At 41.4% G+C, this 14407-nt stretch overlaps 1 protein-coding gene across 1 annotated transcript in view; it reads right to left on the reverse strand.

The window, feature by feature from the left end:
* Positions 1–14407, reverse strand: part of SLC12A8 (solute carrier family 12 member 8) — a 135697-nt gene that overhangs the window by 13254 nt on the left and 108036 nt on the right. The window contains exon 9 of the mRNA XM_070466125.1: positions 10609–11254. Within this exon, the coding sequence (XP_070322226.1) occupies positions 10609–11254 (646 nt within the window). The remainder of the gene's footprint in view (positions 1–10608; positions 11255–14407) is intronic.

The raw sequence follows: 14407 nt of genomic DNA on the forward strand, positions 1-14407 counted from the left end.
ACCCTCTTACCTAGCTTAGAGTCCATGTCCGAGACTATTAGCAAGCACTCCCTTGGACAGATCATCTACTTCCTCACTTCAGCATCACTCACAAGTCTTATACCTTAAGTTAACTTATTCTCCTACACTCTGATGTAATAAATTTACAACCTGTCCTCTCAAAAGAGAGCTTTCATATCCTCTCATTGCCAAATCTACCAACCTGCTTTTGTCTGTACCCTCTCTTCTGCCTTTCCATTGACGAAGGAGATGAACAGTGCTGGCTCCTACCTAAGGCCCATCCCTATATTTGTGCCCTGCTCATTTCACCTTTGTGTCATCAATTATTCCATCCTCTACCAAATCATCCTCATCAAATACAAATACACTGTAATTTCTTCCAACTAAAGAAAGTTTCTGGTCACTCCCTAGCTACTGCCCTATTTTCCTTTTTTTTTTTTTTTTTTGTCTCTCTTATAGAAAAAATTCTCAAAAGAATCATCTATGTGGTTTCTACTTCCTATTGTTTCCTCAACCTACTTTTAGGATAGTACACACCAGTCAACTAAAACTACTCTTCCTCAGGCTGTCAGTGACTTGAATCTTTTCAAATTCAATGGTCAACTCCTCATCTCATTTGACCTTTCTGGTAGCATCTGACACATGTGATCACTTTTTTCCTGATTGAAATATATTTGTCTCCTGGTTTCTAAGATGCCTTGGTCTCCTACTTTTCCTCCTATCTCACTGTCCACTACTCAGTCTCCTTTACTGGCTCGTCTCTTCCTTCTAATCCCCAAATACTTCATTCAGCCCTCAGCACTCTTCTTTATTGCAGTTAGGTGTGGTCATGTGACTAAGTTCTCACTAACAGAATGTGAACACAAGTGGTGAGTGCCAGTTCTGCACCAAAGCCTTTGAGAGAGTAAGTATACCTCTTCTCTGTGCTTTAAATATGAATATGGGAACTCAGTCTTGATTTTATTCATGACAAGGTCCTAGGGAATCAGTTCAGTTCAGTTGCTCAGTCACATCTGACTCTTTGTGACCCCATGAACCGCAGACGTCAGGCCTCCCTGTCCATCACCAACTCCCAGAGTTCACCCAAACCCATGTTCATTGAGTCAGTGATACCATCCAACCATCTCATCCTCTGTCATCCCCTTCTCCTCCTGCCCTCAATCTTTCCCAGTATCAGGGTCTTTTCCAGTGAGTCAGCTCTTTGCATCAGGTGGCCAAAATATTGGAGTTTCAGCTTCAGCATCAGTCCTTCCAATGAATATTCAGGACTAATTTCCTTTAGGATGGACTGGTTGGATAGTGGAATCATAAAAATGGAAGGAGGCTGGGTCCCTGAATAATGCATGGAGGAGAACCTCCCACTGATTTGGAACACCCTTCCTGGACTACTAGTGCAAGTGAAAAATAAATTTCCATTGTGTTTGAGCCACTAACTTTTTACTTGTTATAGCAGTTTAACCTCCTTTAGTTAATATACCTCCAAGCGGGCTGTAGGTCCTTCTGCTACTTCTATACAATATATTCCTGCCAAAGCCGGTGATCTTCTTTAAGGCTGGATCTTATCACAGTACACCCCTAGCTAGAACTTTCAGTGACCCTCTCTTGTGGTGACCATGGCATGTGTGACTCTACACAGGACTGACCTCTGCGTTCCTTACTGTGGTCATCTCCTATCCATCTCCCGTGACCCACTCCTCTCCAGTCACTCCTGGGAGTCTGCTGTTCTTGCAATTTGCCAATCCAATTCCCATCTGTACCTTTATAAATGCCATTTCCTCTACCTGGAACTCTTCCCTCACATCTCTGCCTGGCTCACTACTTATATACTTCAGTTTTCCATAAAAATATCCTCTTCTCGAAAAGATCTTTTCTGACAAACCTATCTGAAACAGAACCACCAGTCCCACCCTGGTCTCTGTCTTGTTACCTCACTTTATGATTCATCATATGACTTATCACTTACTGTCATCCCAGTATGTGTGCTTGCTTACTATGTGTCTTTCCTGATAGAAGGCAACTTCAATGACAACAGAGACATTCTCCATCTATTCAGCATGTTCTCCATCCCTAGTCTAGAATAGTGCTTAGAAAGTAGTAAATATCCCATACCTGAGGGTAAATGAATGACAAACCAACCCAGGCCCCAGAGAAGTCTGCATCGTCTCAACATGTCTGCCTTTATCATATACTTCCAACCCATTATACTTATTTTTTATACCTCCCTATCTTGAAGGCAGAGATTGTCTTTTGTAGCTCTAAATGTCAAATCTAGGCAGTTTGTGCATAGGAAGTGCTCAACAAATGTCTCCTTTTTAATTGTGGATTAAAAGAAACTCTTCCAGAAGACCTAGATAGACATTTATCCAAAGAAGACATACAGATGGCCAAGAAGCACATGAAAAAATGCTCATCATCACTAATTATTAGGGAAATGCATATCACCTCATATGTCACAATGGCCATCATTAAAAAGTCTACAAATAACAAATGCTGGAGAGGGTGTAGAGAAAAGAAACCCTCCTACACTGTTGTGGGAATGTAAATTGGTGCAGCCACAATGGAGAAAGGTATGGAGGTTCCTTAAGAATCTAAAAATAGAGTTGCATATGATCCAGCAATCCCGCTCCTGGGCATATATCCAGAAAAAACTATAATTTGAAAAGATACATGCACCCCAATGTTCATTGCAGCACTGTTTACAATAGCCAGGACATGGGAACAACCTAAATGTCCATTGACAGATGAATGGATAAAGAATATGTGGTATATATATACAATGGAATACTACTCAGCCATTAAAAAAGAATGAAATAATGCCATTTGCAGCAACATGTATGGACCTAGAGCTTATCATACTAAGTGAAGTCAGACAGAGAAAGACAAGTACCAAATGATATCGCTTATATGTGGACTCTAAATATGACACAAATGAACTTATCTACAAAACAGAAATAGACTCACAGACATGATTGCCAAGGAGGAGGTGATAAGGATGGACCGATAGTTTGGGATTAACAAATTGTTACATATAGAATGGATAAACAACAAGGTCCTACTGTCTAGCACAAGGACTATATTCAATATCCTGGGATAAACCATAATGGAAAAGAATATGAAAAAGAATATATATATATGTATAAGTAAATCACTTTGCTATACAGTAGAAGTTAATACAACATTATAAATCAACTACAATAAAGTAAATATTGGAAAACTGTGCCAAGGTTTATAACTGATTTGAATTGACAGCTCTATTAATTTTTTTTTAAAGAAGCAGCACTGTTAAGATTGTCTTTGATTACACTGTATACTTTCAACATGCCCAATGCATGATTCATTTTTTCGATCACAAGCTTAGTGAAATATAGTTGTTCCACTGGTCATTAAGAAGAAACACGAATGGTGAAGAACTTAGGTTTTTGCCTAACTGAAACAAAATGTTTGCCAAGTGTTAAACTTACTTTTTCACACTTGATCTTGCACCAACTCAATTACACTGTACCCAGGGGAGCTGTGTGTATGTGTGTTTTCTTGAGGAACTACAGGAACAGTGATAGGAAGGAGTGTGTCTTCCACGCAAGCACAGTGCGGTTTTACACATCAGCAATGCAAGGAAGAATTCAGTCAAGGATGCTCAATGCCTCTGAATAGGTACGACAGTATAAGCAGACAATTATTCAGAATTCTGAACAGCTATGGTTTGAAAACCCTTCCAAAATCAGTGAAGGATTCCCCCGCCTCTTTTCAAGGATTATGCTGAAAGAAATAAGTCTTACAGACTAGTGGCAAAGGAGACAGTTTTTCATGTTAGAAATACTAGAATAACAACTGGGAAGGCAACTTTACCAAGCTTTAGTCACAGAACAAACAGGTAAGCACTGTGTGCTTAGTCTCTCAGTCGTGTCCGACTCTTTGTGACCCCATGGACTGTAACCCTCCAGGCCCCTCTGTCCATGGGGATTCTCCAGGCAAGAACACTGGAGTGGATTGCCATGCCCTCCTCCAAGGGATCTTCCCAACCTAGGGATCGAACCCAGGTCTCCTGCAACTGCAGGGGGATTCTTTACCATCTAAGCCACCAGGAAAACCCTAGAATACTAGAGTGGGTAGCCTATCCCTTCTCCAGGGGAACTTCTTGATCCAGGAATCGAACCAGGGTCTCCTGCATTGCAGGCAGATTCTTCACCAGCTGAGCTACCAGGGAAGCATGTATTAGGCATGTTAAAAATATAAAATATAATAAACATAACATATAACATTAAATTGTCTTTTAAAATGTAGCAGTATGTCTAACAAGTCCTGTATTCACAAAACCCATGCAGATATGAAGACTTTAAACATGAAGGGGAAAACAATTATGTCAATTTTTTAAACCACAAATTTAAATAATTTTATAGAAATTATTTAAAATCAATATGAAGCCATCTCTGGAAATACACTCCGTATTTTCATCAGGATAAACAAACACATAGTTGTAACTAGCAGGTACAAAATAAGAATGGGCACTGATATGGTCCACAAGGGATCATGTTTCAAGCATGTTTCAAGTTCATGTGGTATCTTATCATGTTGATTCTGCAATCTTTTAACCACTTATCAAATACTGCACATCTGTTTCTAGGTTGTCATCAGCACCAACAATGCAGTTTTGAGAATCCTGTACATATTTATGGTTTGCTGTTTGGTTTATGGTTGTTTTCTTAGGATACAATTCCCCCAAATATAATTACTAAGTCAAAGCAATTAGACAGTTTTATATTTCTTGTTATATCCTAAAAGTTCATTCTCCAGAGAGAATGAACCAGAGGGACTTCCAGCTACTGCAATGTGAAGAGGGCAGTGAATCCTCTCTGTAAGAGATAAGTATACAACTAGATGAAATTATCAGAAACAATCCCTTGGGGCTCTAGAAATTTACCAAATGGAGACAAACTAAGAAGTGTTTATTTTTCTAAAACTGCTGGAGCTGAGGGTAACAACAGTGAGAGCTTACAGTCTTCCTCCGGGCTACTTGTATCCCCACTCCAGTTTTTAGTAGCATGGAGCTTGCCCCTGTGTCTATGTGGCCTAGGAGGCTACCCCCTCTGCCAGCAGATCTGTGTGTGGGCTGGGAAGCACAGTTGAAGCTGACTTTGACTTTTCCCAGTCTCTCTCAGGCTGCCCAGATCGGCGGTGTGGGGAGCTACAGTCTTCCCATGGCTCTCTCATTTCTAGAATCTCCCCATTAAATTTCTGGCTGGTACACTGCTCACCCTCACTGGTTCCGCTCCCTCAGGCTAGCAAAGCTAAAAATTTCCCCATTCCATTTCTACGTGGCTCACCACATTGAGCTTATAAAAGCGCAGGCCACAAATTTGCTCCCTCTGGCAACAAAACTACTGCTTTCCCAAGAAATCATGATCCCAAACCTCCGAAGTTTGATGAAAAAACTAATCAATAGATCCAAAAGGAATTAACTCTATTGACATTGCTTCCAACAATGCATACATATAATACCTGATTTTCACTGACCTAAATACTTTTTATTGAAATTTTTGAAAGCTTAATAGATATTCAATGATATCTTAATGGTGGTTTAAATTGGATTCATTTAACCCAGGTTCGATCCCTGGATTGGGAAGACTCCCTGGAGAAAGGAATCCCCTTCCAGTATTCTTGCCTGAAAAGTCCCATGGACAGAGGAGCCTGGCAGGCTACAGTCCTTAAGGTTGCAAAGAGGCCAACACAGCTGAGCAACTAACACTTTGAGTACCATGGCCTAGTTCTAGTACACACTGCCCCAAGCAGCATGTACATACTTTGTATAGTGGTTCAGAACACAGATTCTACAATGAGATAGACCTGGGTTCAAATTCCAGCTGCCGCTTATTCTGAGTAAGTCTATAACTTCCCTAAGCCTCACCTTTGCCATTTGGAAAAAGCTAGTAACAATGCCTAGATCTGAGCTGAGATCATCCATATTTAAGACAGTATCTCCACACCAGGCACGGGACAGACTCAGTAAATGCTGCCTATTTTTAGCTACTAACAACATTCAACACTTAATCATAAAAGTTACTTTGTTGAATGGACAGTGAGTGAGTCTGGACACTGTTTTTTTTCAAATGTAAACTGAGTGTTCATTTCTTCTGACCTCTCTTTAGTAGAATCTGGATTTTGACCTTCCTGTTTTTAAAAATAATATGCTTTGGTAGGTATGCTTTTATCAGTTGTGTTTGTCAGAATAATTGTTTCCTTCTGTGACACTGCATTGTGCAAATGTTTTTTATTTCTGTTTAATCAGATAGTTTTTGTCTTTGATGATATCTTCAATAGTCAGAAATCTCTTTCTTGGGCAGCTGTTATAAATAAGGAATTTGTGGCTATATAAGGTATCAAATACAGCCCCAAGTTAATTTTTTGATCCACTTACTCTCAACAATATTTATTCACTAGTGATTTGACCCATTATTTTATGGCATCTGGTTTGTCACACATTAGGTTCTTATAATTTAACTCTTTCTACTCTATCAAAGTTTAAAAATTTAGCCAATATTTGTACAATTGTTAATCAATTTATTAGCCTTTACTGAGTCTTTGTCAGTGTCATGTACTGTGTGGGAATATTGTTGATGAATACAAGGTAGAAAGACATGTGACTAAAGGTAGCTCACAGACTAGGGGCAAAGGAACAAAACTAACATTTCTTTTCCTTAGACAGACAGATGAGTAAGCCTGAAGACAAATGTGTAAGCAAATGTATAAAACAATGTGGTAAGTATTCATACCATTAGTGTGGCTCAAATGTTATCCTTGCATAGGAGAGGAGATCAGGGAATTCTTCTCAGAGTGGGTCTAAAAAGTCAAATGGATTTTAAACTGCAAGTCAGCATTTTTCAGATGGAAGAGGAGGAGTGATGCAATTGGAGCAGGCAGAATAGCATTGCAAAGGCAGGAAGGAATAAAGAATATGATGTGTTTGGGGCACGCATCTAGGTGTAGCTGAACATACGTATATGGGTTGTCATGAGAAAAGTGCCCAGGAAGGTAGGGTAGGGCAAGATTGCCAAGAACCTTGCAAATCACGTCAAAATGGAAGGTATTATATTCCAACCAAGGTTTTTAAGTAAAAGAGACAGGATGAGAATTTTACTCTGGAAAGATCATTCAGAGGACAGTGAAAAGGAGAAAGAGGATATGGGAGAATCTGGAGTCTGGAGATAAACAAGAGTCTGGGTGCCGGATGACGAGGGCCTACACCAAGGTACAGGCAGCAAGAAGGGAGGAGAGGGAGGGGTCAACAAGAGCTCGGGACATTTCTAAGATCTGGCAACTTCAGTGCCTAAATGTTGCAAGATGACCACACTTCTCTCCTGATAACCCACTAAGAAAACAGAAGAGGAACTAAATAGCCATAAACCCACAAACACAAGAAGAATCAGAGAAAAAAGATAAAAACAAGTCTTGGAAGGTGGAGAGGTGACAGAGCAGCAGTAAGTAACAAGCTGAGCAGAGCCGAGGATGAGCTCCAGGCCCACAGAGGGCTGCGGGCAAGGACCAAGCCAAGGTACCCCGTGGACCAGAGAAAGCTCCGGACCAGGAAGTGGGGAGGTGCAGGTGACTGTTCAGAGACTGTGTATGAAACAGCAGGGCATCAAGTTCCTTTCCTCTGTTCATGCAACTGGGGAATAACTCCTCTTTGCCTGACCCCTCCCCAGGGTGTGTGTGTGTGTTAGCGGGGGGCAGGGGGATTCCTCTGAAGGAATCAAACCAGAGAGGGCCTGAACTTGGGACACCAGGCATAACAGAGAGAGAGGGGATGGACCTAGAAACTGTGGGATTCAATGACGTCTGTATCCTAAGCAGTGGGATACCTCAACTCCCTTATATCACCTGGCTCTCTGGGGGCCCCCAGGCAAGAGATTAAAGGACTCTTCTCCAGAGGAACTGAAGAGGCACAGAGGAAATCTCTAGCTAATCACACTTGGGGGTCCTCCCATGAAAAAGCCAGCTTCTTGATCACTCTACAATGAGATGCCCTAACCAATAAGATCTGCCCAGGACACAGGTCTTCTCAACAGCTTTTCAGGACTCAGTAGAAAAAGAGATCAAAAGATCAACAGACATTTTAGTAAAGCCTCCAATATAAAAGGGAGCATGAGACCAAGCCAAAGAGAAAAGAATCTAAAGATCATAGGGCAGAAAAATACTTTAAAGGGAGAATAACTAATATTACCTGAAAAATAAGCATTGTACCCATAAAACAAGAATGAGATGATTTTCAATTTTTTTGGAAAAGATAAAGACAAATCAGATTACAACCAAGAGCTCTTGGAAATCAAGAACAGGGTAATATGACCAGCTAAAAAGATATTTCCCAGTCTCTGAGAATAGCTGGAAAGGCTAGTGAATCAATCTCAGAGATAAATAGCCAAGGACAAGACTCAAAATTATATGTCAGAGCAGTCTAGTGGGGATATCACTGCTGCAGCAACCAAGGTTCCGACACCGTTGACCCTGAAAAGCCCTGGATGGTGGAGCCAGGAATGTAGTCACCTTGCAGCCACTATCATGCTTCCAAAGAGTTCCTCAAAGTCCTCATCTCTTCAGGTTTCTGGTTCCAAGTATATGGAGGGCTCATCTGATTCACTGAGATTTATTCCTGCGCCTGAACTCTGGCTGTAGGAGGGACTGGAAAACCAAGCATCTGACATTTTCAGTTTTAAGCGTGAAAGACTTGCTTTGCCTCCCACCAACACTCACAGCACTGGAAATTCTTCAAACATAGGGAGGTCAGTCAATGCCAAGTAGGGAAAAAAAAGACAAAGAGAAATTCCAAGACAACAGCTTTGTAGCAGGCCTAAAGAACTGACAAACTAGAGGGGATCAGGGTAGGAGCTATAGGACAGACAGGAAAAAGCAAATGGATATGATAAATGTCTTAAGAATTTGAGCATTTGGAACTTAACATTGAGAGCCATTTGCCATATTCACCAGAGTACGCAAAGAAAAATGATGACAGAAAAACCAAGCAAATAAAAAAACCATGGCAATTATTAACCCCAGGAAACAGAAAAAGTGGGACAAAAAAGGCAGTGTAATCATAGTATAAAATATGGCTCATAGGTAAGCAATATTTACTTAATCATGATAATATAAATACTAGCTACTAAAATTAATTTTTAAAACTGTGATGTAATTACATGGGGGACATTGGGTGAGAAATCAGAGTGGCATAAATGAGCTAGTCTTCATTTATCATAATAGTAAATCAAAAGATGATACCTAAAACTGATATATCAAGAAGTAGCAATACAAATATATTATTTAGTAACATGAAGGTTAACACGATTTGGTTCAGAGTGGGATTTTCTGGGAGTGGAATTACAAGATGGAGAAAAAGGAACGGTGTAGAAGAACAGAACTACTATTTCTGACTATGTGACTTTTAATTCCACTTGGTTTACTAAACTGTACTTGTTATTTTGACAAAAATGATATGCTTAAAAATTTTTAATTATGCTCCTACCATTAAGAACCATCCACCTATCTGGAGGTAGAGAAGGAAAAGCAAGTGTACAAAAGAACCCAAAGCAATTATTTTTGGACATCTCCTTCTATGTCTCCTGTCTCCTCTTCTTTACCCACACTTGTCTGCACAGACCTCAGGAAGGCAGGTACTGGGCTTCAGCTACAGGGAGACCTGGGTGTGATATCCAGCCATGCAGAATATCAGCTCTGAGGTGTCTTTGTAATCTCACTGGGCCTTGGGGTCTTCACTGGTAAAATAGGAAGTGCTAACAATGATCATATGACATGCAATCATGTACGTCAAGTACCTAGAATACAGGGCTTCCCAGGTGATGCAGTGGTAAAAGAATCTGCCTGCCAGTTTAGGAGTTGCAAGAGGCACAGGTTTGATCCCTGGGTCAGGAAGATGCCCTGGAGAAGGAAATGGCAACCCACTCTAGTATTCTTGCCTGGAAATCCCACAGACAGTGGAGCCTCACAGGCTACACAGTCCGTGGGGTCACAAAGAATCGGACACAACTGAGTGAGCACAAGCAAGCACCTAGAATATGGAAGACTAAACAATTATGAGTTCTCTCTTTCTCTTGGAATTTCTCATGCCCCAGAAGTCTCCCTTGAGCATCTCCCTCTGTCTCTTGTCTGCAGATATGAGGAAGAAAGAAAAGCTGTGCTCTTTATCACATCTCCTGTCTCTCCATCCCCCTCCTGCCTGGTTTGGGAGATTCATCCTCCAAAGACAAAATCGACTGAGCCCTTGCCAGGCAGCTTGTCACAACACACTTCCACTTCCCTTGAAAGGAGAAACTGGTTTCATTCATGTTGGCTGATTTTTGAGTAAAGTGAAATTAATATTTAGTTACTAGTCATGGCTCCCAGGTCTAACACAGAAGAGTAGATAGAAATTTCTGCTTAAAATTAACACTCTATACCAGATTAGAATTATAAATTCAGCTGATAACTGACCATAACATTTTAAAGTAAATATCAAATGAAATTAACAAGGATTTTAAACCCAGCTATAAAATGACCTAAGGATTTGAAAGAGGGTTGTGATAACTCCCAAATTAGGAGGCCTTGGTGTGACTGCAAAGCACCCACCTTCTCTGCTTGGCCTGGGCTGGTTACTTGGCTCAGGGATGAGTTTTGCTCCATAGGCTCCCCTAGGCTGATCCCCTTCACTCCTGGGACTCTGTGCGTTCCCGTAGGGCCCCTGCCCCTCCCAGGAGGCAGTAGGCCATCCATCAGCGTCCTCGGGAGGGAAGGAAGCAGGGGACCTGAGGTCCAAGAGGAAGCTCTCTTGAAGGGTTTGTTTGCTGGCCTTCTTGGTCTTCCCCTTCTGATTCTCTAGGATCCCATGGCTCTCTCCTCCCCTGGGCTGGCTACTCTCAAGCTTCCTGGTTAGCTGGAGGAGATGATCCATGTCCTTGGTGAATTCTAGCAGAGTGCCCTCAGCAGGGCTCTGGGCAATGCCCTCAGAGCCATAACTGGGAGCCTTCTCCAGAAGCAGGGGCTCAGAGCAGTGGAGAGCACCCAGGCCCTCCCCGGGTACTGACTCAGGCCCCTCCGAGAGGCTGCAGGCACCCATGGACAGGGAGAAGTAAGAGTAGTCCACTGTGATGTATGTCAGCAGGAAGTTGATGGTGACGATGGGGGCCAGGATGTTCACCTGACCCACGAGGACAAAGGCCATGGTCACCAAGCTGGTCAGGCAGATGGCAGCTACAGGCGTTTTATTTGGCCCTTTCTGCAAAAACAAAAGGAACATGCAGTACCATGAAATTTCATGGAAGAAAATCACATTACATGATAGAAACACAACTCAAATTGGCTCAGTCACTTCTCCCATGTGCTGCTTGGTGTGTTAATAACAGTTCATCTACAAGCTTGGGATAATGATGTCCAATCCAGAGTAACTATTAATATGGGACAATACTATAGAACATGAACTTCACAAATATTTCTCTTTTTGTCTTTCACTGGGTTTTAAAGTCAGCTTTGGAAATCGAAGAGGTACAAGATTTATTCTTCCCAAACTTTAATGGAGAAAACAACTTCAAGGGGAGTGGCAGACTCCGGAAGACACAGCAGATTCGTTGGTGACTAAAGTAGGGAGATTCTAATACTAAACATGAACAAACTCTCGCATACACATTTATGCACATCTGTTACTAATGGGGGTGAGTATGGGTGACCTTCAGGAAGACAGAAGTGGAGAAAATGTGCTAACTCCATGTACTGTGACCTGTCACTCCACAGAAACTATTTCTCACAGTCCCTGACATGGTTCTTGGGCCAAAAGCAACAGTGCTTCCAAGTCCTTACTTTCCTTGACCTGAGGGTTGCCTTTGACCCAGCTGGTTACTCCCTGGTCTCCTTACTTCTCTTGTTGGTCCCCATGTCATTGACTGCTCCTTAGTCTCTGTCGCTGGCCACTCCACATTTCTGAATTCTGCATTCAGAGCAATCTCCAGCTCCATCCTCAGACTCCTTCTCTTCTCTACCTATCTTCTTTCTTTAGGACCTCAATCAGGCTCATGGCCTTGAAAACCAGTTTAATACTCTTAGCTCCCAAATTTGAAACTTCAGGTTGAAATGTTCCCCTGAAATCTACACTTAGTCAACTGTCTACTCAACATTTCCAGTTGATGTCTAATAGGATCTCAGACCAAATATTTCCAAAACCAAACTGCTAATCCCTTGATGTCCTGCTTCCCAATCTACTCTGCAGATTCTCCACTTAAGAAAGTACCCATTTCATCCTTCTAGTTACTCAGTAGGCACAATTCTTGATGACTCCTCTCATTCCCTCATTCTTCTTCAGGAAATATTGTCAGCCTTACTCTCAGGATAGACACACGACCTAACCACTGCACTCACCTCCTTTATGCCATCTCTGTGATGGGAGAGACAGGCATGTCGGCCTCATCCAGACCTGATCTGTGAACCTCCCAGATATGTACCTCCAAGCGCATCCCCCTTACTGAGAATTGGAACAGAGTTCAACCTTCACAGGATGGAGGTAGCAAAGTCATCACTGGCCTGAGTCTCTGAGGATCAGAGGCCCTATAAATATGAAACACCTCTCCTAGAACCCAGAGTAAATTTTTTTTTTTTTTTTCAAAAAAGGAATAAAGATACATTTCATTGTTTTTGAAAATTACATTTTGGATATACTTACTACAGCTATTTATCATGCTGCTGAACTGCTGCTGCTAAGTTGCTTCAGTCGTGTCCGACTCTGTGCGACCCCATAGACAGCAGCCCACCAGGCTCCCCCGCCCCCGGGATTCTCCAGGCAAGAACACTGGAGTGGGTTGCCATTTCCTTCTCCAATGCATGAAAGTGAAAAGTGAAAGTGAAGACGCTCAGTCATGTCCGATTCCTAGAGACCCCATGGACTGCAGCCCACCAGGCTTCTCCATCCATGGGATTTTCCAGGCAAGAGTACTGGAGTGGGTTAGCTATTTAGCATACTCTAACAATAAAACTATCAAGAATAAAGTAAATTGTCAAAAACTAATGAAATAAAAGGAGGGTCTGAAATAAGTGGAAGGAGGTCTTAGGTAAACTGTAGGATGTGCTAGTGATCCAGGAAGGACTTTGATAAGGGTGGGTTGTAAAGTGATAAAACAGTCACACATGGATGTTTGTTACCAAAAGACAGCACAAAGAAAACTCAAGTCACAGAATGGGAAAAGATATTTGTTAACACGTGTAACTGACAAAGAGCAATTCAGAATGTACAAGAATCCCTACAAAATAATTAGAAGACAGACAACCCACTAAAGACAATGTGCAAAAGGATGTCTATTAAACATACGAAAGATGCCCAACCTCATTAGTAATCAAGGAAATGCAAATTAAGACTGTAGTGAGATACCATTAAACACCCACCAGATTGGCAAAAATTAAAACATCTGATAATATCAAGTATTGGCAAGAACACAGAAGAATGGGAACACTTACCAACTGCTGACAGGAGTTTAAATTAACACAACTACTTTGGAGAAAGAGTTCACTGTTACCTACTAAGCAAAGATATATACAACTTACAACTGAGCAATTTCACTAACAGGTCTGGAATAACTCCACACGTGAACCAGTCTACTACAAGAATGTTCACTGCACTGTCCATAACAGTCCCAAACAGGGACATACCATGACAGCAGGATTAGTAAAGAAACTGCAGCAAATGAGGAAATGCTATAGAGAGATGATAATAAACAAGCCGCTGCTATCAGCAAAAACATGGATGACTCACATAAACATAATGATGCCTGAAAATCATGCCATATTTATATAAAGTTTAAAAAGCAGGCAAAACTGAACTCTGGCAAACCATGGTCCCTGGGCCAGATGTGGTCACCATCTGTTTATATAAGCCCACAGGCTAAGGGCATGTCCCCTTGACCTCATGAGTCTCCTAGAGACCAGGACAAAGTCCTATAAAGCAAGGTCCTTGGCCTAGGTCTAACAGTCATGCTGGCTGCAGGAAGACAGGAACTTTCATACATTACTGGTAGAAATACAAAATGGTACAGCTCCCATGGAAGGTGTTTTGGCAGTATCTATTATTATTAAAATGTACTTACCCTTTGACCAGCAAACTCAGGAAAAGTATCCTATAGATATATCTATCTGCATATGTGTAAAATTGTACACACACACACACAGAGTATCCTTTGTAGCACCGTTTACTGGAAGCTGTACTATCTATAGGGAACTGGTTAATAAACTATGGTATATCCACATGATGGAAAAAGAATGAGAAAGTTCTTTCTATATTCATACAAAAAGATAAATTTCCAAGCTATATTAAACAAAGAAAAGCAAGGCAAAGAACAATGTACACAGAACACTACCTCTGTAAAGAGAGAGAAGGATTCATGAAAAACTA

Source organism: Odocoileus virginianus, chromosome 4 (assembly GCF_023699985.2).
Source record: "Odocoileus virginianus isolate 20LAN1187 ecotype Illinois chromosome 4, Ovbor_1.2, whole genome shotgun sequence".
Taxonomy (NCBI): Eukaryota; Metazoa; Chordata; class Mammalia; order Artiodactyla; family Cervidae; genus Odocoileus; species Odocoileus virginianus.